The sequence below is a fragment of the Erythrolamprus reginae genome, chromosome 1 (genome assembly GCF_031021105.1).
Source record: "Erythrolamprus reginae isolate rEryReg1 chromosome 1, rEryReg1.hap1, whole genome shotgun sequence".
In the NCBI taxonomy this organism is placed as follows: domain Eukaryota; kingdom Metazoa; phylum Chordata; class Lepidosauria; order Squamata; family Dipsadidae; genus Erythrolamprus; species Erythrolamprus reginae.
The window spans coordinates 322,576,931-322,602,029 of record NC_091950.1 but is presented as its reverse complement, the minus strand read 5'-3'; the positions used below and the strand labels follow the sequence as shown (position 1 = coordinate 322,602,029).

Genomic DNA, 25,099 nt, shown 5'->3' with positions numbered 1-25,099 from the left:
GTTTTTACTGTAGTAATGTGCAGGTAGGGAAATAAATTGAACTTTTAGTCTCATTCCAGATAGGCTGGGGAGGCCCATACAATCTTCAAACAAGTTTGTTTGAATGGATCATCAAGTAAAGCAAATCCTCTTCCATTAACCAAATGTGCATTAGCCTCTCGCCCCCAGCCTTCTTCTTCATCACCATCCATCTTTATCTTTGCCAGTCCCTTTGAAGTACTGGCAAAGCCTGGAAAGAGGGAGTGTCCTTTTCCTTTTTTTATGAAAGGAAAGGGATTTTTCCCACCCTTCCATTGGCTTAGTAGAGAGAGCTCTGATTGGATGCTACAGAGAATGGAATGTAAAGTAGAGAATACAGGACAGTGGTGAAATCCAATTTCTTTTACTACCATTTATGTGGACATGGCTTGGTGGGCGTGGTGTGGCTTGGTAGGTATGGCAGGGGAAGGATACTGCAAAATCCCCATTCCTACCCCACTCTGGGGCTAGCCAGAGGTGATATTCTCCAGTTCTTCAAACTACTCAAAATTCCCGCTACTGGTTCTCCAGAACTTGTCAGAACCTGCTGGATTTCACCTTGATACAGGAGCAATTGAGGATAAAGTCATTTTCAGGACTGGTCATTTATTTATATGGAGGTGCCACAAGTCTGAATCTTAACTCATTGATTTTAAATAAATTAACATATTGTAGTTATAAATATCAATTCCTAATAGAGTATTTTGATCTGATTTTATGACTGTGTAGTTCTGATGTGCCTAGATGCTTAAGTGAATATTTAAATAAAGCAATTAAATATTGTATTCCTCTGTGGTACTATACACAGGATCCAATGGCATGTGCTACTCACTTTATAATACAGATAATTTTTGATTTATGAGCACTGTTGAGCCCAAACTTTATGTTGCTAAGCGAGACATTTGTTAGTTGTGCCCCATTTTACAACCTTTTTGCCACAGTTCTTAAGTGAATCACTGCAGTTGTTAATTGAGTAACTGTACGAGTCTTCGGAGAGGGGCAGCATACAAATCTAATAAATAAAATAAGTAAAATAAATAAATGGTTGATAAGAGAATTTCCCCATTGACTTTGCTTGTCACAAAAGGTAATCATCTGATCCTGGGACATGGCAACCATCATAAATATGAAGCAGCTGCTGAGCATCTAAATTTTGATCCTACGACCATGGGTATCCTGTAATGGTTGTAGGTGTGGAAAAAAACACTTTTTCCATTGCCATTGTAACTTTCAATGGTCACTAAATAAACTGTTGTATGTCAAGGACTACCTACTCTCATTGGGACTCAGCAGTTCAAATGTATTAATCATTTTAAGATATGTTTATTCCCAGAAATAATGGACTAAGTTGGTCCTGTTTAATCTCTGTCTTAAATAGGCTTTGATGGATGAAATTCTGATGCTCCAAGAAGAAATAAGTGAGCTACAAACCGCATTAGCAGACGAATTGGTGTCTGAACCATTAGAGGCAGATGCTGCCGAGCGGTTGGCTTTGCAATCCACGCTGACCGTCTTAGCAGAGAGAATGGCCACTATTAAGATGAAAGCTTCAGGAAAACAGCAGCTTCTCGAGGTACCAGGATGCTGATAGAAAGTTTTAACTATACAGTTCAGTAGTATAAATTAAAATTTTCAATGGGGACTGCAGATGTGTTGATGGATTAAGATGACACTATCCAACTCTCTAATCCAAAAACTCCATGGCTGGATGGTTTTAATTGTACTAAGTCCTGACTCCCTCATGTTTCAGTTGCACAGTTTGCTGCACATGAGAAATTTCCCTTCTGCAATATTGCTGCAGAAGCAACAGTCCTTCTCTTTATTTTCCCCATAGGGCAGGGTCAACATCTCACAATGTTGTGCAGCAATTACTAAATCCTGAATAGATTTAATTTAAGGTTGTGTGTTAAGAATAAGTCTCAGGGCCAGCAAAAGAATTAATATTCTTCTCTCCTGGGAATTGTGGACTGGGATAAATTAATCTCTCAAACTATTATCTTCTCCCTGTACATTGTGCTAACTCCTCTTTGGTGGTTTTCTTTTGCCGAGGAACGTGTACATCGTCAGAAATCTGAAACTACTTCAATCCAATCCAGGCTAGCCATTTTCTCCCATTCCTTCTCTTAGGCTAACATTTCCCTTCTGTCAGCTCTGTAGCCCATTTCAACCTTTTCCCCATTCTCCTTGAGAAACATAATGTGTGAAAAGCCCTTATTTTTTCCTATATTGACTATTTTTGCACCTTTCACCTAGGTCAAGGGTGTCAAACTCTGGGCATCACAGTGTTGTCATGTGATGTATCGGGACCTCCCCCTCCCCCTGGATGTGGGCATGGCCAGCACATGAAGCATCCTGCCCGCAGTCCAGATGTTTGATGCATCCGGCCTGGGGCCAGGAAATTACCTAACAGGATGGCAGATATTTGAAAACAAATACATTACAAATAATAGCGTGTAATTCACAGGAGAAACTCAACGAGCAACTAGAAGAACAGCGTCAAGAGCAGGCCCTGCGAAGGTATTGTTCTGAGGCAGATGAACTTGACCATTGGCTTCTGAACACACAAGCATCTGTAAACACTACATTGGTGACTGATGAGGAACCCATGGATATGGATTCTCAGTTTGTTGACTGCCAGGTGGGGAAAAAAATCTACATATTTAAATATTATTTCTGCTGTAGATAGCAGAGATCTCCTATGTGTTATTAAATTAACATTACTATGAAAAACCTAATAAACTTGTGTTTATAGAAGCATACAACTATTTAGTTGGAAGATCTTCTAGAAAGAGAATTGACTTATCTGTTTCATTTTACCTGTTTCTTGTTTGTAATAGGAGAGAGTAATGTCATAGCTACCATGCTATTTTTGCATGCAATGAGAATGACTAGTTGCATACAATAGTTTGCATCATATTAATTTCATTGTAATGTCTATCAGACATCTATGCTTCATTATATAATGGCCTTTGTGTATAGTCTTAGACAAATTGCTAGCCTGCCTCAAATTTATGTAAACTTCAGAATTCTATAAAAATATAATGTGATTCAAGCAGCAAATGATTTAACTCAGAAATCCTTAAACTTTATTTTATTTATTTATTTTATTTATTATTTGGATTTGTATGCCGCCCCTCTCCGAAAACTCGGGGCGGCTTGTCAATGTCAGAATATTTAGACTGCATATAAATAAATTATCTGCATTTCAAATTAAATATGCCAGAGATTTGTCCCTTTAAGTCGCTCTAAGTGAAAGAAGATTATGCAGAGGATCTTAGGCCATTTTGCACCAATCAGAAATATCCACTGTGAGAAGAAGCTTATCAATTCAAGAGAGCAATGAGGGAAGGAAGGGTGAGAAGTGCAGAAGTACACGAAGTAGAAAAGTAAGACGCAAGCTGTCCTAACTAAATGAGATCTGCCTATTGCAATAATCTAGGGATGTCATTGGCTGCCAGAATACTGCACTAAAGAAATGGAACATAAGCGAGCATATAAGCAACAGTGACATACAACATATATTTATCACTTACGTCTTTCTTTTCAAACAAAGTTGATTTTTTGAAGATTTTTAACAAATGAAAATTAAATGCAAAATATCTTAAGCCTGTTTCTGAGAACATTGGGTTTGAGAAATACTCAGCAGCAATGTGAAATTGTTTGAATCATTGAAGAAAGAGCGAGATAGGCTTTTGATGGATCCTTCAGAATGTATGAATTTGCTTCGTTGTTTTTGCTGCTTCAGAATATGCTTGTGGAAATTGAGCAGAAGGTGGTGACTTTGTCTGAGCTGTCCGTACACAATGAAAACCTCCTCATGGAAGGAAAAGCTCAAACCAAGGATGAGGCTGAGCAGCTGGCTCTGAAACTCAGAACGCTGAAGGGAAGCCTTCTGGAACTACAGAGGATCCTTCATGACAAGCAGATCAACATCCAGGTAAAGAACTCTTTTCAATTGGTTTTAAAGGTGTTTTGGGGGTTATAGATAACAATTAGGAAATAGTACAATGTTTACTGTTAAGAATACTCTGAGATAACGTTTCCTCTTTCTATAATTAAATAATAATCTGCCTGAGCTGATTTACTAGCTCAGTTTTATTCCCTGCTTTCTATTTTTGTCTCTCTCCATGTGTGTTTGTGCCAGCTTGTAGACACACCTTTGAGTCAGTCTTACTTCTTGGCAACGGCTCTGAAAGAGAGTAAAGAGTGTGACTGGCCCAAAGAGATCCAATTGGAACTGGGACTGACATCCATAGTCTCCTGTTTTAGTCTGGTGCCTTAAACCAGTGTTTCCCAACCTTGGCAACTTGAAGATATTTGGACTTCAACTCCCAGAATTCCCCAGCCAGCATTTGCTGGCTGGGGAATTCTGGGAGTTGAAGTCCAGATATCTTCAAGTTGCCAAGGTTGGGAAACACTGCCTTAAACAGTATACCAGTATCTGCTCAGTATTTTTTTTGTTTCTGGATAAATTTTCAAATACTGTAGCCTTGGCATAAAAATCAGCATCAATCAAATCATACATCAAATACAGTTCTGAATTCATGGTTAATTGGTTAAAATAAGAGAGAAGTGGCAAGTGGTGTTTTGTTCCAATACAGCATTTTTTGTTTAGGTAGATAAATAGATGAGGAAAGATCTGCTTTCATTAGTAGACACCTTTAATTTAATAATTCATTTTAATTCTGGAGTATTAATTTGATATAACATTTCCATATGAATGTTTTCTGTGATCATTATGGATACAATACTTGCCAGTGCACATTAAGGCTTCCCATTTTTCAACATAGTTTTTGAATTAGGATATCATCTGCCCGGTTGGTTGATTTACTTATCAGAGTGAGATGGGCAGTATATGATTTTAATCAATAAATATTTCTATATAGAAAAGTTAGTATGCCAAATGAGCCGTTCATTTATACACAATACCATTTCAAACTTCTTTTCACATATTTAGAATATCTATCCTTCTCAATTTTTTTCAACAAGGTGGTTTGTTCCAGATATCTGTGATCTTTTAGTAGGCGCATGTGTTTTATTATTTATTTAATTCTTAGTTAAATGATAAAGAATATGAATTTTTGCTAATAACCAGAGACTTATATTTTTGATCATAGTAGAGGAATGATAGTAGTTACTATTGGTCGGCATGCCAAATCACATTGCCAAATAAACAAAACATTAAAATTAGGAATGCCATCCTTTTTAAATTCCAACTGTGACATGTGAAAATAATTTAACAAGTTGTTTTGATTAGTTTGATACAGATCTGACTCGGAATAGCATAAAATAGGCATCACTATAAGTAAGGTATGGTAAACAAACATCCTACATTCCCAGATGAATTAGTCATGTTTATAAAGAGGTTAAATAGAGCTGTGTCTTGTAAAGATGAGATCATCTCCATTAAGATATCTTTTCTTGTCACATCTTCCTCTTTTATATCCCCTTTTGCTTTGTCTTCTGAGTAAATTTTCTTTAGAGACCCATTTTTGAAGCCTTAAATCTATACATAAATCATTATTATTATTATTTATTAGATTTGTATGCCGTCCCTCTCCGAAGACTCGGGGCGGCTCACAACAGCATATAAAAAACAGTATAACAATGGGACAAATCTAATAATAAAATATATAAAAACCCCAACAATTAAAAACCATGCAGCACATACACACCAAATGTGAAATATAATAAGCCTGGGGGAGATGTCTTAGTTCCCCCATGCCTGGCGATATAGGTGGGTCTTGAGTAACTGGCAAAAGACAAGGAGGGTGGGGGCCGTTCTAATCTCCGGGGGGAGTTGATTCCAGAGGGCTGGGGTCGCCACAGAGAAGGCTCTTCCCCTGGGGCCCGCCAAACGACATTGTTTGGTCAACGGGACCCGGAGAAGGCCAACTCTGTGGGACCTTATTGGCCTCTGGGATTCATGCGGTAGAAGGCGGTTCCGGAGGTATTCATCATACTAAGAAGCCAGAAATTTATACTTCAAATAGTAATCCTACTTCTATTTGTATTTCTTACTCACAATCCATCCCATTCCCTTCTTTTTCTTTATTAAAGCAGGGCACTGTACAGGAAAAGGAAGAATATAAATCAGATCTGGTCACATCTCAAGATCCCAGTGTCCAGGAGTGGCTGGCTCAGGCACAAACAACCCGTTCGCAACAACATCTAAGCATCGTACAAAGACAGAAAGTGAGCATGTTGCAAATAAAAGCAAATTGTGTATGTGTTTAGGGATATTTATTGTGTTCATTTCAGCACAGATATATGTAGATGACTTTTAAACTTGCTTCAGTCATTAATCACAAACGAGGCTCTGTGCAGTTGAGGTACACTTTGTTTTATTTCATTAACAATATTCTCAGTAGGGTAGCTTTTCTAGCTCTCTTCCTATTTTCATATAGAGAACACAGATATCTGCATTCAATCTAAATTGGAACCATTATGTAATTTATAAATTGTCATTAAAATGGGGACTATATATGGTGTTCTCAATTGTAAGTATCTACAATAAATATATGGATGGGCCAACTAATCCATACAATACTGAAGTGCAGCCTACAGAAAATAAAAGTAAAGGTTCCCTTCACACATATGTGCTAGTCATACCCAACTCTAGGGGGCAGTGTTCACCCCTGTTTCAAAGCCGAATAGCCAGAGCTGTCCGAATTTATCTACATAGTCATGTGGCTGATGCACCGAATACTTTTACTTCCCACCAAAAGTGGTCCCCCTTTTTCTACTTGCATTTTTTACATGCTTTCGAACTGCTAGGTTGGCAAAAGCTGGGACAAGTAATAGGAGCTCACCCCATTACGTGGCACTAGGGATTTGAACCGTTGAACTGCTGATCTTTCAATCGACAAGCTCACCACCTTAGCCACTGAGCCACTACATCCCTTTAAATATATAGTATATAGAGACTGCATAATAATGGAAGTTTATTATTAAATGAGCCCCATTAATATGCAATAAGATCTTACTGTGCAATAACAGTTTTTACTATTATAGATTAACACAGCTCTCCTCCTACAATCCTTCCACAGAAGTTATTGTTCTGATGCATCCTGTAATTATTTCCATTTTCTAATAAGCAGCATTCTAACATCTGCTCTAAACATGTTGTTGTTATTTCTGTTGGAGGTAATAGAATAGTAATAAAATAGATACAAATATTGCCGGATACATTTTAATAATATATATGGGTAGAGATGAACTAATCTTTCTGGAAATTATGACAGCTGCTGCTTACCAAATCTTGTTACAAATGTGCTTCTTTTTCTTTACTGTGAGAAATAGCAGTTACATGCTTAATTATATGCCTACTGCCTGAAACTGGAAAGCCTCTGAGAATGGAAGGCACAGGAGGCACTATCATTTGTCTCATTGTGTTGGAAAGGCTATAGGAGAGAGTACATTCCAAAATTAGAACTTAACCGTAATTGAAATAATTCTGTTAGTGACTCTGAAAAAAATTATATACAGTGGCGGTAGAAAAAAAGTACATATTTTGATTTCAGCTCATTTTTTTCCTTTCTTGGTAAATATCTCCAAACCGTTATAAATTTATTTATTTATTTACTTATTTATTCAATTTTTATGCCGTCCTTATCCTTAGACTCGGGGCGGCTTACAACATGTTAGCGATAGCACTTTTTAACAGAGCCAGCATATTGCCCCCACAATCCGGGTCCTCATTTTACCCACCTCGGAAGGATGGAAGGCTGAGTCAACCTTGAGCCGGTGATGAGATTTGAATCGCTGACCTACAGATCTACAGTCAGCTTCAATGGTCTGCAGTACAGCACTTTACCTGCTGCGCCACCCTGGCTCTTAAATCTAGTATTCATTGCTAGAAATATGTATTTAACGCAGTTGCTTTTGTTTGTGTTTTTTTAGGAACTAGAGAAAGAATTAGCAGAGCAAAAGAGCCTTCTTCGTTCAGTGGCAAGTCGTGGAGAAGAAATTTTAACTCAATCATTTTCAGATATGCCTTATTCTAGGTGAATATTTATGCTTAAATACTTCAATTAAGTGGATTAAATTAAATTTCCTGACAGTTAGAATAATTAATCAGTGGAACAGCTTGCCTCCAGAAGTTGTAAATGTTCCAACATTGGAAGTTTTTAAGATGATGTTGGATAACCATTTGTCTGAAGTAGTGTAGGGTTTCCTGTCTAAACAGGGGGTTGGACTAAAAGACCTCCAAGGTCCTTTCCAACTCTGTTGTAATTGTTGTTGACCATGTTTATATATTCCCTTGTAGGGAGATTGTATTAAAAAAACCAGATTATATTTAAAATAACAGATTCAATTTAAGTGTTTGTCATCTGCAGATTAAGTAAATATTTGAGTATTTTTTTCTAACTAACCATTTTATGAGAATGTTCCAATAAGATGATGCACATAAGATTGAATGACTCTACTAGTGGTAGGAAATATCAGAGAGCATCCAATTCTCACATAGTGAGGATCTCTTCAGGCAAACCTTGTCTGAAATGAAGCTCCTCAACGTGAACATGCACTGGATTTTCATGAAATTATAGTAACTTTAGATCTGATGGATAAAATTTCAGGAAAACTCTTTTGTATCTAAATCACACAGTGTGGGCTTTGCTTTTTAGGAAAGATTCAAAATTATCATTTCTCAGCATTATTTAAGATAAATTTGTTACATCTAAAACTATTAGCCTTAACAATTCATTAATATTTACTCTATTTAATTTACAACTCCTCTTGGATTGTTAGATTAATGAATTTAACTCATTTATATTATCATTATGAAAAATGGTTTTAAACAGTGATATGACAATATTATAGTCATGCAGTAATCCAGATATTTAGGCTGAGTTTGGCAATTGTCCAGCTATTGAACTTGAGATAGACAGATGTTTCTATTGCATTTGGCATTTTTATCCACCTATTAAACCCACTTCGAAGACTTGGGATAGGTAGATATTGTCGTTTGATGGTGTTAAACATCTTATTATGGTTCATTACATAGTCAGCCAGGTATTTAGCCTGGATTTGGCATTTTATCCACTTAATTGAGTCTTTCCTAACAATTTGGGATAGCCAGATGTTGTTATTTGATCCCGTTAAAGGTTATGTTACCAGGTGTAAGCGGTTCCAAGTAAAGCTGCCTTTTGCAATTGTCTAATGGTGATTTTGTCAATGCCAATGATGTAAGTTCAAGGAGGCTCCAGATTCAAATCTCATTTTAATGGCACAATTAAGGATCCACCCTAATATGCATGATTTGGAAAGTCATTAAAACTTTGGTATCTTATATGAAATTCTTACTGAAAAATCACAGTAATTCCATTCTCATGATTTGTATTTATATTTTATATGTTAGCAAGAAGCCAGATAAATTAACAGAAGAACTGAGTTTAGAAGGAGAAAAGCCCTCAAGCGAAGATCAGATGAAAATGAAATGGCAAAGCCTTAATCAAGAATTCGGCATTAAGCACAGGCTTCTGCAGAATGCTCTGGACCAAGAACAAGAACAGTCAGTAAGTAACTTTTCAGAATTATTTTTGCCATTCTTCATATGAATAATGTTAAAGGTATAGCTTAGCAATGTTTCTTATGCAGATGGAAAAGGACCTAATTTATCAAACATCTAAATAGGGACTACAGGTAATCCTCAATTTACGACCACAATTGACCCCAAATTTTCTGTGGCTAAGCCAGACATTTGTTATGTGAATTTTGCCCCATTTTAGAACCTTTCTTGCCACAGTTATTAAGTGAATCTGGCTTCCTCGTTGTCTTTGCTTGTCAAAAGGTGAGAAAAAGCAATCACACTGCAACCGTCATAATTAGGGGTCAGTTGACAAGTGTCTGAATTTTGATCACATGGCCATGGAGATGCTGCAATGGTCATGTATGATAAATGGGCATAATTTACTTTTTTTAGTGCCTTTGCAACTTTCAACAGTCACTAAATTAACTGTTGTTAAGTCAAGGACTACCTGTACTGAAGCTCACTTTATATGGTGAAGATGCTCAGAAGTTCTTGCTGGTGCAGAATGCATCAGGCAGACTGCTAATGAGAGTAACTTACTATCTAGAATTACTCCTATCTTGCAGTTGCTGTAATAGATGCATCATTTCAAGATGCTGGTTATTACCCATAACCGATATAGACTGCTCAAAAAAAAATAAAGGGAACACTTAAAAAACACAGTATAACTCCAAGTAAATCAAACTTCTGTGAAATCAAACTATCCACTTAGGAATCAACAATGATTGACAATCTGTTGGCTTATCTCGGTTAGCTAGGCTTGAAACCTTCGACAACACCGAGCAGAGAATTTTTAACAGAGCGTGGATGTGTGATAAAGCCAAGACACAGACTTAGTTAAATAAGTATTATTTACATATAAACAAAATATAAACAATCCAGAATAAGCACGAAGCAAATACAGAATAATACACACTGAGCAATTACAAGATTAGCACAAAGCAAAATACAATATAGATAATAAGCACGAAGCTAAAATACAATATAGATAATAAGCATGAAGCTTATACAAGCACAGAGCTTGGACACAACTCCCCCTTCTCTCAGGCAAAAGTAAAGGAAGTGACTGAGCAAAATAATGAGCTTTTATAGCTTCAATGAGGAAGTGACAAAACAGCCTTGACTATTAACTTCTTCAAGTACAAATTAACTCTTTGAGTGCACATTAACTCTTTAAGTACAAGTTTGGTACAAGTATACAATATGCAGTTTACAATGGCAATCCCTAACAACCATGTACCCTGTACTAACACAATCAATTTCACATGCTGTTGTGCACATTCAACTTTGTATAGAACAAAGTATTCAATGAGAATATTTCATTCATTCAGATCGAGGATGTGTTGATTTGGGCACAAAGCAAATTTTAACAGTTTGAATTGTTGGTTAATAGGGGTTATTTTTGTAATTCGCTACCCAGTGTTTTTCAGTTGGGTTAGTCTATAAGTATTGTTAAATAAATAAACATCTAAAACAATCCTAACAGGGTAAGTAAAAAAGTTTCATTTAGTTTTCTCATATGTCTGCAGTATTTTAATTTTCCCCCTCCTCTAACAGGTTTACAATAGGCCAAACCGGCTTATGTCTGGCATGCCATTGCACAAAGAAGAAGGGAAAGCTCAAGATAAAGCATCAGTTAAATCTTTACTGGTTGGTTTGAATGAGGCTTTCAAAAGTGTTCCCTCCCAGGTACAATATTTTAATTTTAATCGCTTAAAAATCTTAGCTGTTTTGTAGAACAAGTTAGACAACATTTAAATTTATTTTTTTAAAAAATATTTGCAAAGATAAATCTTGCCCCTCTATCTCTCACCAGATATATAACTAGAGTAACAGTCTTGTCTTTTTTTTCCTTGTTATTGATTTTTTTTCCAGGCTAGAGGTGCTGAAAAAGAGAATCTGCAGTTTGAGCAAAAACTATATAGAGGTGTTTCAGCTACCTCATCTTGGCTAGATGGGGTTGAACAACATTTGTTTGTTGCCACAGCCCTATTACCTGAAGTGACAGAAACGTGCCTTGATCATCAAGAAGTAAGGCAATCATTAACCTATGAGTTTAATTTGACCTCTTTTCAGTTTATTTATTTTATTTATTTATTGGATTTGTATGCCGCCCCTTTCCGGAGACTCGGGGCGGCTAACAACAGTAATAAAACAATGTACAATAATAATCCAATAAATACTAAAAATGATTAAAAAACCCATTTTATATAAAAAACCAAACATACATACAGACATACTACACATGAAATTGTAAAGGCCCAAGGGGAAAGAGCATCTCAATTCCCCCATGCCTGGCGGCAGAGGTGGGTTTTAAGGAGCTTACGAAAGGCAAGGAGGGTGGGGGTAATTCTAATCTACTTGAAGAGACAACTATACAATATATGTTTATTAGCATTAATTGAGGAAGAAGCTATGCAAAAAAAGTCTTTGTGCCTTTATGGCAGAAAGGCATATTTCATTTGCATTAATGTAAATTCCTGAGGTGTACTATAATATTTATGGAACTAACTTCTGAAGGGATGTGACAGTGAAATGAAAATTTGTTAGGGAAAAGGTTAGTGCCACCCTTTGCATTCCTAGAAAGTAAATCATAACAGACCAAATAATTTCTACAGATACAGTATGTCACAGAAATGAGCACACTCCCTCACATTTTGTAAATATTTAAATACAGTCCTTCCTTCGATAATCCAACATTCCAGATTCTCCAATGTCGCAGCTGCTTGGGGGCATGGCTGTAGGCATTTCTGCACCCCCAGACACGCCCCTAAACATGGCAGTCGTGATGGGGAAGCAAGTTGGGAGGAGGGAAGCGGGTGAGCGAGTGAGAGCCGAGGAGTGAAGCGGGCAAGCGAGCAAGAGAGCTGAGGAGTGAAGTGGGCGAGCAAGCCACATACAGTAGAGTCTGGATTATCTGACATTTTTGTATTGCGAAATATTGCAAAATATTAATTTTAAAATTTGTTTTTATTTGAAAACATTTTAGTCTCTTGCTAAAGATATCAAGGAAATGACAGAAAAAATGGATAAGAGCAAGGATTTATTTTCTCACGTGTTTCCTGAGAGCGCTGATAACCGAGATGTTATAGGAGACACTTTGGACAGTTTGTTACAGAGATTAACATTACTAGATACACTCGTAAATCAAAGATGCCAGCATATGAAAGACAGACTTCAGCACATACTAAATTTTCAGGTAAATTTTGTCCTATTCTCTTAAGATTTTTCACTGTACATTCTATTAAAGGTTGAAAAGTGGGTAATGTAATTATATTTCTCTGAGCCAGTTTGGTATAGTGCTGTGATGGCAAACCAATGGCATGCCCGCCACAAGTGTCCCACGGAGTCATATTGGTGGGTGTGCAAGCTCAGGTCATGCATGCACCAGCCACCTGATTTTTATGCCTTCTGTGCCCACTGGGGATTGGGAAACAGCCTGTTTTCAGCCTCCGGAGTGAGTGGGGGAGGTCTGTTTTTTGCTCTCCCCAAGCTCCATAATCTCTCTATGAGCCTGGGGAGGGAAAAAACAGCCTTCTTCACTCACCCAGAGGGCCTCTGGAGGCCAGAAATGGCCCTTTTCCTAACTTCCAGCTTGGTGAGAACAAAAAAAAAAAAAAAGATTCTCAGCCTCTTTTAAGAGGGGGCAGGGAAGTGTATCTTATATTCTGAAAAAATATGGTAGTTCAGTTCAGTTCATGATATACAGATAACTAAGGATGACAAGAGCTATCAGCTCAGGTTGTTGATAGTATAGCCAATGTACAATACAAATTGAATGGTGCTAGTCACTCAGTAACTGTATAGGAATTGGGAGTTCTTCTGACTTATAATAGTTTCTTCTGAAGATTTGAATCAATCTCAAAGTTTTATTACCTGTAAATTGCTTGTTATCACAAAAAGGTTGCCCGATAGAAAACTTGAAAAATAATGACAATAACATTCTGTTATTTTGCATATATTAACTTTGTTTTCAATTACCAACAGAATGACTTGAAGTTGATGTTTACTTTATTAGCTGATAATAAGTATATTGCACTGCAGAAACTAGCAGAAGCAGTTGAACGCCCTGAAACAGAACAAATACAGGTACTATTGATTGAATATTTTTATATTCTTAAAGATGGAGAAAGAGTATAATGAATACCAATGAATGAATATAATGAACAGTATAATGAATACAAAAAAGTTAGTTAGAAGATAGTATCAGACTACAGGCGGTATCCATCAGTATTTATTCTAATTAATAAATAACACCTGGAATACTTTTTGTATTGAAGTAAATAGACATGTCTTTGAAAAATAATTAAGCTTGGCAATGTTATAAATTCCAACAATAATTTAGTTTTCTTTTCTTACAATTTGTCAGATTACGTGTACAATATGAATTTATGTTTCTTAACCTGACTGAGCAGCTCTAAAGCAGAATATATATATAAAATTTACTTGGTGAATTTTTAGAACTTCAATTTTACTTGGCAAATTAGAGAAACATTTAATTGCGCCAGATGCGGAGTAACAACACGGAAACCAATAGCTGGGTTTAAATTGGGTCACTTTATTAAAGTTAAATGAACTTTAACAGATTGTCAACCAAATAACCAGGACCTGCAGAGGCCACTAGAAAATTTGGGGCAGAAATAATTCACGAATAACTTTCCTGGGCAATTATAGGCGTAGCTCCTTGCTGAACAATGTGAAGGTAGCTACCTTCACCTGGTTCCTGGCCACGCCCTTAAAGCGTGTGGGAGGAGCTCACTGTTTAATCCCCTCCAACCCAGGTCATGCGGACCTTATAGTTCCTGGTGAGAGGCAGCCCATCATCTGTCAAAAGATGCCCCAAAGGAGAACACGCAGTTGCTACCGCTGCCCATTTCCGCCCCTAACCTGCCAACCCCAGTGACCAAAGGGAAAGCCAATTATAAAATTGTAACAAAATGCGTCCCATTCCCTAACCAGGCCATCCATACTCCCTCTCTAGTGAATTTCCATTTTTGACATCAGGGCTCCTTGAAATTTAAGGTTTTTTAAATTACAGTGAATTGTTATTCTTTATATAGGCTATTGAGCAAGTAGAACAAGGGCTGAAAGAATTAGATGCAAGTATCACTGAATTAAAGAAACGTGGAGATAAACTGCAAATTGATCAATCTTTCATGCAAGAATTATCCAAACTTCAGGTAATAAAACTATTAGAAACAACTTTTTACAATTATCAGCATAGTATTTGTTTTCCTTTTTTGCTGAATTATTTGCTGAGTTGTTTATTATCTATTATCTATTTACAGATAAATAATTCATTTTATTGCTGATGAATTATCTATTTATTATCTACTATCTATTTATAGATAAGAAATTCATATTAGAAACAACTTTTTACAATTATCAGCATGGTGTTTTTTCTTTTGTGATTATAATTTAATTTAATTGACTTTATGACGCCCAATCCCAGTGGGGTTTTGATTTTTTTAATTTTTCTTTTGATGTATCAGGATATGTATGATGAGTTGATCATGATCATAGGATCACGGCGCAGTGGATTGAATCAAAATCTGGCCCTGAAGGGTCAGTACGATCAAGCTTTACAGGACTTGGCTGACCTGATTGAAACCGGGAGAGAAAAAATGGCAAGTGATCACAAACTGATAGTTGCCTCTAAAAACGAAATCCAACAGCTTCTTGACAAGCACAAGGTAAAAACAATTCCTAGGTTTATAATTTACTCTTGCTGCCATTTAGTAGAATCCTTTTCTGTAATTATCCTGTTACCCAATCTGGAAAGAGAGTAGTTATTTCAATATTATTAAATGCCACGTGGAATAATTTTAAAGCTAATGATGGCTTAAATAAATATTTTTTTATTTATGCAAATATTTACCTCAAAAGACTCATATACTGATTGACTCTTGTACAATAATAAATGAACCCTTAAGTTAAAAAACAAGGAAGACTCTGATTATTATAAAACATGGAATTCTTTTTATGATTGGTTCAATAGGAGAAACGAAAGTTCAAATTAAACCACAACAATAGCAATATATTATGACATGTGGTTTTTGATACAACAGATTAGATATGATATGCACACAGTTCTTTTGTGAAAACAAAATTTTTATGAAATTAAATCTATTAACAAAGCGTGTACAGAAGGCGGCTAAGAAAACAATAATAACAAATAAGATATTGATAATCAAAAGGAATAACAGTGAATACCGATTGTCTTTCACCAGAAAATAATTTGATACTAGAAGATATTGTATTTTTCCTCCTCACATGAGAACGTCAATAATATATTCTTCGTTATTTGGTTATTGTTGTTATTGTTGATATTGTTTATTGGGTTTTTGTTTTTTGTTTTTCATTTTTGTTTGTATTTTCTTTTTTTTGTATTTTGCAAATATGTAAATGTATATATGTTTGTTTGTTTTTCATTGGTTATTATGTTGTTTTTTAAATCAATTTAATAAAAAATATTTTTTTTAAAAAAAGAACTACATAAAATATAGAGATGATGAAAATAATTGTCAAAATGCCAAACTATGAAAAGCAGACTGTTAAGGGCTGCCTTGATATTTTGGCATCTTGTCGATTATTGCTTAATAAAATGCCAAACCATGAAAAGCAGCTCCTGTCCCTCATTTGTGTCAAACAAGCTATCAGAATAAAATGCTTTTGACTGCAAAAAGCAAACAAGACAGTGGTTTCATGTACTTCAAGGTGACAAAATATTCCCTGATTTGGGTTGTCACCTCTTTCATGTCACATGAGGTAGAGATTTTCAGCAATCATTCTCAAGACAGGATAGGTTAAATCATGTAGAATTGTATAAATTAAAATCAGTCACCTTGGATTTGACCCAGAAACCTATTTGTTTGTTTAATATAATTTAGAGTCTACCAAGATCCAAATACTTCTGGGCAACTTGTACATTTTTAAAAATAAGAGAGATCTAAAAGGCAAATTCTCTATGGCAAAAAAGAATCCTATCAACTCCCACTCTGTGCCAATACTTTGGGAAATAAGCAGTGGTGGGCTATGAGCCAGAACACTAAATTGCGCTCACTGCTGTGGCTCATAAGTTCAGAACCGCATGTGCGTCCATGTTTCAGCAAGGTTTTTTTGTTTCCACACATGCTGGAACACAGGTGCACCTGTGGTTCCGTGCACAATTTTGTTTCCTCCACAGGTGCAGCAGCAAAATCACGCTGGTCCCGCAAGAACTTACGAGCCGCGGTGGCAAGCGCAATTTAGTGTTCCGGCTCGTAGTCCACCACTGGGAATAAGTCAAATTTTAGTGGCTTTATGAATGTGGTCATAATGTGGTCAGGGTGGGAACCTTACAGATTGCTTAGCAATCATTGCTATAACTGAAAGGCAGCTGTAATGAAGCTACTACATTTTGTTCTAGTCACGTCTGAGTTGTTTAAAATGTAGCTCCATATAAAGTGAATTGGAGTAGTCTAAATGCAAAGTGATTAAGACTTGAGTCATAATGGGATAGCTTTCCCCCTCCATAAGGTTTAGACATGTTTTGACAGTACAGTAACCAGAGTGTATAGGAATATTTCAAATAATCATGTTTCAAAATTGTGTTTTAATCTTGGATATATTTAAATAACCAGTGCTATTTTGTTTTATGATGCAAAATTAGTTTAAATGCAAAACCACATTATTTTAAAATGTCAAGGATGCTTGCTTCTGACCTACTGGTAGTATACCTGTGAAGAAGGAATGTAAATTCAATCTTCTCTGAAAGATAGAAAGTTTTTTTAGCTAAGCAAGATGCATACTCTGAATAGAGCCTGCAGCAAAGTCTGTTCCATTGCCGAGAATATAAATGCGACACAAACTATGGGGAAATCAGGACATTAACATTTTAGATTCTTTGTACGACAGCAGTATATTAATGAAATATTATGGTCAATAACAAATAACGATAATTTTCTCAGGAATATTTCCAAGGACTGGAGGCACACACGATTCTAACAGAAACGCTTTTTAGAAAAATAAGCAGCTTTGCTCTTGTGAAGGAAACTCAAATCCATGTAGATTTAATGGCACAAGGCTCTGCAGTGTTAAAACAAGCTCATAAGAAAGGAGTGGAGCTGGAATATATTCTAGAGGTAAAGCCTTATTTTTTGCTTTAAATTTTAACTTTTCATTAAGTTTGCCTGTGGCATTAAAAAGTTTCTTTAAAAAGTTATTCATATTCTAAGCTGAATGATTGTGGTCTGCTTTCCTTTTTAAAGGCAAAATGAGCTGCTTTTTTGTGTACTGCTCAAGTCAACAGAGTATATTGCAAATATGGTGATACCTCATCTTATGAACCCCTCGTCATACGAACTTTTTGAGATATGAACCCAGGGTTTAAGATTTTTTTGCCTCATCTTCCCAACTATGTTCACCTTACGAACCCGCCACTGCCGCTGGGATGCTCCGCCTCTGGACTTCCGTTGCCAGCATAAACGCCCGTTTTTGCACTGGTGGGATTCCCCTGAGGCTCCCCTCCATGGATTTTGTGATGCTGCAGGAGAATCTCAGCAGGGGAATCCCACCAGCGTGAAAACGGGTGCTTCAGCTGGCATCACAAATGCTGCGATTTCACTGAGGCTTCCCTCACTGGGAAACCCCACCTCCGGACTTCCGTTGCCAGCCGAAGCGCCCGTTTTCGCACTGGTGGGATTCCCCTGAGGCTCCCCTCCATGGGAAAACCCACCTCCGGATTTTGCAATACTGCAGGGGAATCCCAGCAGGGGAATCCCACCACCATGAAAACAGGGGCTTCAGCTGGCAAAATGGGTGAATTTTGGGCTTGCACGCATTAATCGCTTTTCCATTCATTCCCATGGGAAACATTGTTTTGTCTTACAAACTTCACCTTACGAACCTCGTCCTGGAACCAATTAAGTTCATAAGACAAGGTATCACTGTATAGGAAATAATCAACTAACAAAATAAAATAAAAAGGGTCTTTTGAAATGTTTTTGAAGTTTTAACATAAATGTTTTTAAGATGCAAACAGTAGCAAAAGCACTATTACAGCCTTTTCTAAGCAATTTACAGAGCCAGCTTATTGCTTCCAACAATTTGGGTCCTCATTTTATCAACCTCAGAAAGATGGAAGGCTGAATCAACTTTGAGCCGGTGAGAATTGAACTCTTGGCAGTTGGCAGAATTAGCCTGCAATACTGCACTCTAACCACTGTGCCACCACAGCTCTTGCAGCATGATTCTGCTTTCATTTTTAAAAATGTTAGCACCAAGAAAGTACCAAAATAAGTTTGAGGAAAAAACGGAACCCAAATAGCTAATAGTGTTTTTCAGAAAATTTGGAACATTTGAAGGACTGAAGTTCCTGTTAAAATGATTTTTTAAGATGACCTATCTCTTTTTAAAAAAAATTAATATTTTTATTGATTTTTTAAAAATATGAACACACACACAACATAAAACAGGTGCTTTGTGAATAGTGCCCACCACTACTGGTGACCTATCTCAATCAATTCAGTGTGGAACAATTTTCTGTTAGAGATGTATTTGAAAAACACCTAGAAATTATTTGGCAATTATTTGGTTTACAGACTTGGATGCATTTAGAAGAAGAATATCAGGAACTCACACAGCAGTTGGAGGCTGTTGAAACCAAGATTCCAAGTGTTGGCTTGGTAGAGGAATCTGAGGAAAGGCTTACTGATCGGATATCACTTTATCAGGTAATGGCAGTAATTTGTCCATCTGCATTCATGCACATTTTGTACACACAAATTTTTTAGGGGTGACATTGCAACTCATCCTGCCATCCGGCAGCAGGTAAGAACAGATGAGACTAATGGATCAGACCAGATGTGTTTCTAGTTGAGTTAACAGCACTGAATGGATGCTTGAAAGAGAATACGAGCAGGACATCATGTCAGATATCTTTTGGATTTTGTACATTGACACTAAAAAATTAAAGTAAACATTTATTTGATAAGATGATAAAATGTATATGTGCAATCCAATGCAAATGTATGCCAATTTTTTTTTCTACTTAATTATGTATATATGAAAGGGATTTATTCTCTTCGTAGAGAATCCTACATGGGATTATTTACCTCCCCCCCCCCCCAATATCTGTTATAACCTGGAATATAAATAATTTTTGCTATTTTGGGTGGAGTTTCTTTTTTCATTAATTAGATAATTTACTTAGACATAAACGAAGTAAATGGCATATATTGCAGCACAGAACTTAGATAATCTTTTATGGGAAGCTTAAGAGAAATGGCTTTTCCCTTCTATTCCTAGCAAGACCATGCATATAAATGTATGAACTACTAAGCTTTAGACAGGAATAGTTCTTGTGCATCCCAGTGGAAAATTTTTCTATAGGTATACAAGCCCCATTTGCAGTTACATTTTGCTACTGATTGTTCTAAGGAGGAGAAAGGGAAAGTCTTCTGTCCCAAGCACAGTATTTTGGTTATGGATGACTCTTAACATCTGTCATTTATTTAAAGAAAAGAAAATAATGACTGAATATTATATGTTGGAAATAAAGTTCTCTATACTTTTCCTAGATTACAGCCTTTGTTAAGAATTTGCAAATATCATCCAAGCCTGTACCTCTATTATTTCCTGTGGCAGTTCATTCTAATTTAGTTTAGGCTAAAAGTCAACCCATACGGTTGCAACAATTATGTAGGATGTAAGTGTATGATATGTAGAATAATTGAATGTGTATGTGTGGCATGCCAGTACATGAGCATGTGTACATTTGAGTATGCATGTATGGAAAGTTAAAGTGTCTGAGTAAACTAAAAGCAAAGAATCCATTAACCAAAGAAAGAAATCATTGCAGCTTCATATTGTCTCTTATTGTCTTTTGTTATCAAAGCACCTGAAATCTAGTCTTACTCAACACCAATTCAAACTTTACCAAGTGCTGGATGATGGGAAAAAACTATTGTTCTCTGTCACGTGTTCAGAATTGGAAACTCAACTGAACCAGATAGGAGAGCATTGGTTCAATACTACCAACAAAGTTACTAAGGAACTGTACAGACTGGAAACTATACTTAAACTCTGGACAAGGTATTGCTAATGACATGAAAAAACAATAGGTTTGGATTCTTTATCATTTTGTATTTTATAGTTACCTGTAGAATATATTTTATTACTTTTTGAAATTGGAGAAAATTCCAGGAAAACAATAGTAGAGTCCAGCCTTTAAACCTAGCTAACTATTATTGGCATCCAACCCGGGAAAGAGTTAAATTATTACAGTATTTTAAGGGATTTATATACTTTTGGTTTATTGATATAGTTGCTTTATAATTTGATCATGTTGGATATATAAAACGTAAAACGTATCAGGAAGGTGCAAATTTAATTTTTAAAAAAAACCATGCTCCCATGAGAAATTCTGTATTAAAAAATTTACAGGACCAAAATATGTTTGAGATGTTATCACAACAAAACAAAGCAGGAAAAACACTTTAAGGTTTTTTATCCTGTAGAAAAAGAATCTGGTGAGCCGACCTATCATTTATTTTTCATAAAAGATTACATATAATTTTAGTACATGAATATATGCATAGATTGTTGATTAATATGATAAAACTAATGCCCTTTAAATTTAGATTTTTCAGTTTGAAAAGTTCAAAAGTCAAAAGGGGGAATGGGATGAAACACTAATTTTAAATTTATTTATTTATTTATTTATTTATTTTATTGGATTTGTATGCTGCCCCTCTCTGTGGACTCCACACCATAAGCATAGACAAAATTGAACGGGTTCAAAGACGGGCTACAAGAATGGTGGAAGGTCTTAAGCATAAAACATATCAGGAAAGACTTAATGAACTCAATCTGTATAGTCTGGAGGACAGAAGGAAAAGGGGGGACATGATCGAAACATTTAAATATGTTAAAGGGTTAAATAAGGTTCAGGAGGGAAGTGTTTTTAATAGGAAAGTGAACACAAGAACAAGGGGACATAATCTGAAGTTAGTTGGGGGAATGATCAAAGGCAACATGAGAAAATATTATTTTACTGAAAGAGTAGTAGATCCTTGGAACAAACTTCCAGCAGATGTGGTTGGTAAATCCACAGTAACTGAATTTAAACATGCCTGGGATAAACATATATCCATTGTAAGATAAAATACAGGAAATAGTATAAGGCCAGACTAGATGGACCATGAGGTCTTTTTCTGCCGTCAGTCTTCTTTGTTTCTTTGTTTCTATATCTCATCAATAATGTTTTGGGTTGGGTAGGCTATAAAAACTGTAAAATGAATGAATGAGTGATGAATGATTGAATGAATTATACAGAACTAATCAAGTATAATTCAAAAAGTCCAGAGCAACCTAAATTAATTATATTTCTTCTCCATCTCCAAACCAGATAATTTGGCTTGCAGATGCATTATTTACTTTAGAAATATCATATTTCTAAATTAAAAACATTAAGAAAGTGTGGAATCTAAGATACACTAGAAAGAAACTATAAAATACCTTCCAGGGAGGGGAAAAGTTAAATCGTATGGTTCATTGTGTAACATTCAAATTACATACTATCATGGCTCTTGATTACCATTTGCTTTTTAAAATAAGGGAGTCTTTGTTAATCTTAAAATCTGCCTACTCCTACGAAGGGAGGAATTGAAATTGATTGTATATATGTATTAAGTTTCTGCTTGTGTACAATTTTACCTAAAAACAATCCATTAATCGTAAATTAATGTGAATTTCAGGATAAAATATTGTATCAGGAACCTTTTAAATCATGAGAAATGAAAGACTATTGACTACCTGTGGCTTAATGTGAAGTAAATTTGTCCATCATGTTTATAGATATCAGAATGACTCAGCTGAGCTGATCCATTGGCTCCAGTCGGCAATGGACCGTCTGAAATATTGGAGCCAGCAATCTATCACAGTTCCTCAAGAACTAGAAATGATCCGAGATCATCTGAATGCATTTTTGGTAGGTATGAATTTAAAAAATAGAGCCATTGACATTTCACGATGTAATTGTTTAGTAATAACGGTATATTACTAAACAATTACATTGTTTCAGCTGCAGAATAACATTTATAAATCAACACATAACAGCAACATCCATAACTATTGTATATGTGGTGGCTAAATAATCATGCATGTATATATTACAATGCTGTGCACTCTTTATCATTTCAAAATAAGCCCTTTCCATTCTATTCATACTCCAAGTTTATTGATAAAACTGCTGAAATCTGCTAGTTATACCAAATTACAATTATTTCAGGAATTTTCCAAAGAAGTTGATGCAAAGTCATTCCAAAAATCTATTGTTCTAAGCACTGGAAATCATCTTCTCCGCCTGAAGAAGGTGGATACTGCATCTTTGAGGGCTGGACTGTCCCAAATTGATAATCAGTGGACAGAACTGCTCGTACAAATTCCAGTAGTTCAGGAAAAGCTGCATCAGGTATGGAAAATTCAGTTCATTACATTTAATTTCATTCAATGCACAGGCAAATATGTATTATTACTTTTTCTGGCAAACTTCTATTCAGGCATTGCTCATAAATTTCTTCTTTCCAGAAACTCAACACTGTTTTCAGGAAATAGATGGCTGCAAAAGCTTCAAAGACATGACCCAACTGGATAAATTATTTTAACATAGATAAAAAAATAGTCATATATATTCAAATGTCTGCATACTGAACGGCACAGAAATAAAATCCTGTGCATTTGTCAGCCTTGTTTGAATTGAGAGTTTTTAGTCCATTGTTTGCCCAGAGGTATACAGTGTTCCTTCGATTTTCGCGGGTTCAAACTTCGCAAATAGCCTATACAATTGTTTTTCAAAAAATATTAATTAAAAAATACTTTGCGGGTTTTTTTCTATACCACGGTTTTTCCCGTCCGATGACATCATACATCTTCGCCAAACTAATAATTTTTGCAAATAAATAACAAAAAAAATAATTATTGTCAATAAATAATTATGTTTATAATTATATAACTTATTATATCAGAATCACTAAGTGTCTTATTCAATGGCGAGTACCAGTAATAATGGTGAGTAAATGGTTGTTAAGGGAATGGGAAATGGTAATTTAGGGGTTTAAAGTGCTAAGGGATGGCTTGTGATACTGTTCATAGCCAAAAATGGTATATTTCCTTCCGCATCTCTACTTCGCGGAAATTCGACTTTCGCGGGCGGTCTCGGAACGCATCCCCCGCGAAAATCGAGGGAACACTGTATTATCTGAACCAGTGGTTCCCAACCTTTTTTTGGCCATGTCCCACCTAAACATCTCTAAAATCCTGAACCCCCACATGACATATAATTCTTACTATTCAAAAAGAGAACTCCTTTTTGTTCTTGTTATTGTTCTGAGTATGAGCAGAAGCTGAATTTCCAGCACTGTGCATATGTCACCATCTTGGTTTTGACTTTTGACGGGGGGATTTTTTCATTTTTCCAGCACTGTGGAACGCACTCCTGATATACAGTGTTCCCTCAATTTTCGCGGGGGATGCGTTCCGAGACTGCCCGTGAAAGTCGAATTTCCGTGAAGTAGAGATGCGGAAGTAAATACAGTATTTTGGGCTATGAACAGTATCACAAGCCTTCCCTTAACACTTTAAACCCCTAAATTACCATTTCCCATTCCCTTAGCAACCATTTAGATTATTACTCACCATGTTTATTTATTAAAGCTTATTTTAAAAAATATTTATTAAAGGCGGACGAAAGTTTGGTGATGACATATGATGTCATCGGGCAGGAAAAACCGTGGTATATGGAAAAAAGCCGTGAAGAATTTTTTAATTAATATTTTTGAAAAACCGTGGTATAGACTTTTCGCGAAGTTCAAACCAATGAAAATCGAGGGAACATTGTACACAATGATATACTTATCAAGAAAGTATGTATTGGCTCTTAGTTTCCGTTTGATTGACTTTTTTGTAGCACCAGATGGATAAGCTTCCTTCTCGCCATGCAATCACAGAAGTCATGAGTTGGATTACTTTGATGGAAAATGCTATTTCTAAGGATGAGGAAAACATAAAAAATATAGTGGGACACAAAGCTGTCCAAGAATACCTCCAGAAATATAAGGTATTTAAATAGGAAATAGTTGGAAAATCGCTTTACATTGATATCTGCTACGTAATTGCATTGGATCTGGTTTAGACAAGTAGATACTTAACTTGTGAAGTTGCAGTTGAAGATTGTAAAACCCTATTGATTTAGGATGAAAGTTTCTAATTACTGAACATTTGCCTGTAATTACCATGTAGAAATGCTTCAATGTTTATCTCCTGTCTGGGTTGATTCCAGCTAGTTTTAGAAGAGGGGAAGAGATCACACCTGATACAATTTCTTTGTGTGGTTCTCAGAACAAGGTGCTCTCTCTACTTTTGTTTAACATCAATATGAGCGCATCAGGGAGGTCATATAAGAACAAAGGGTCATCGATCAATATCATTGATCATCAGATATCATCAATATGGTGATAATAACTAGTTATACATACTGACAGGGCTGAACAGATATTAGTGTTATTATTG

The 25,099-nt window shown here is 36.0% G+C and overlaps 1 protein-coding gene across 1 annotated transcript in view; it reads left to right on the top strand.

The window, feature by feature from the left end:
• Nucleotides 1-25,099, top strand: part of SYNE1 (spectrin repeat containing nuclear envelope protein 1) — a 354,964-nt gene that overhangs the window by 231,303 nt on the left and 98,562 nt on the right. Inside the window, exons 95-112 of the mRNA XM_070733725.1 lie at nucleotides 1,397-1,591; nucleotides 2,483-2,656; nucleotides 3,764-3,955; nucleotides 6,079-6,213; nucleotides 7,921-8,024; nucleotides 9,380-9,536; nucleotides 11,108-11,239; nucleotides 11,426-11,581; nucleotides 12,540-12,749; nucleotides 13,538-13,639; nucleotides 14,611-14,730; nucleotides 15,043-15,243; nucleotides 17,500-17,673; nucleotides 19,132-19,263; nucleotides 20,427-20,623; nucleotides 22,388-22,520; nucleotides 22,821-23,003; nucleotides 24,498-24,647. Of these exons, the coding sequence (XP_070589826.1) occupies nucleotides 1,397-1,591; nucleotides 2,483-2,656; nucleotides 3,764-3,955; nucleotides 6,079-6,213; nucleotides 7,921-8,024; nucleotides 9,380-9,536; nucleotides 11,108-11,239; nucleotides 11,426-11,581; nucleotides 12,540-12,749; nucleotides 13,538-13,639; nucleotides 14,611-14,730; nucleotides 15,043-15,243; nucleotides 17,500-17,673; nucleotides 19,132-19,263; nucleotides 20,427-20,623; nucleotides 22,388-22,520; nucleotides 22,821-23,003; nucleotides 24,498-24,647 (2,847 nt within the window). The remainder of the gene's footprint in view (nucleotides 1-1,396; nucleotides 1,592-2,482; nucleotides 2,657-3,763; nucleotides 3,956-6,078; nucleotides 6,214-7,920; nucleotides 8,025-9,379; nucleotides 9,537-11,107; nucleotides 11,240-11,425; nucleotides 11,582-12,539; nucleotides 12,750-13,537; nucleotides 13,640-14,610; nucleotides 14,731-15,042; nucleotides 15,244-17,499; nucleotides 17,674-19,131; nucleotides 19,264-20,426; nucleotides 20,624-22,387; nucleotides 22,521-22,820; nucleotides 23,004-24,497; nucleotides 24,648-25,099) is intronic.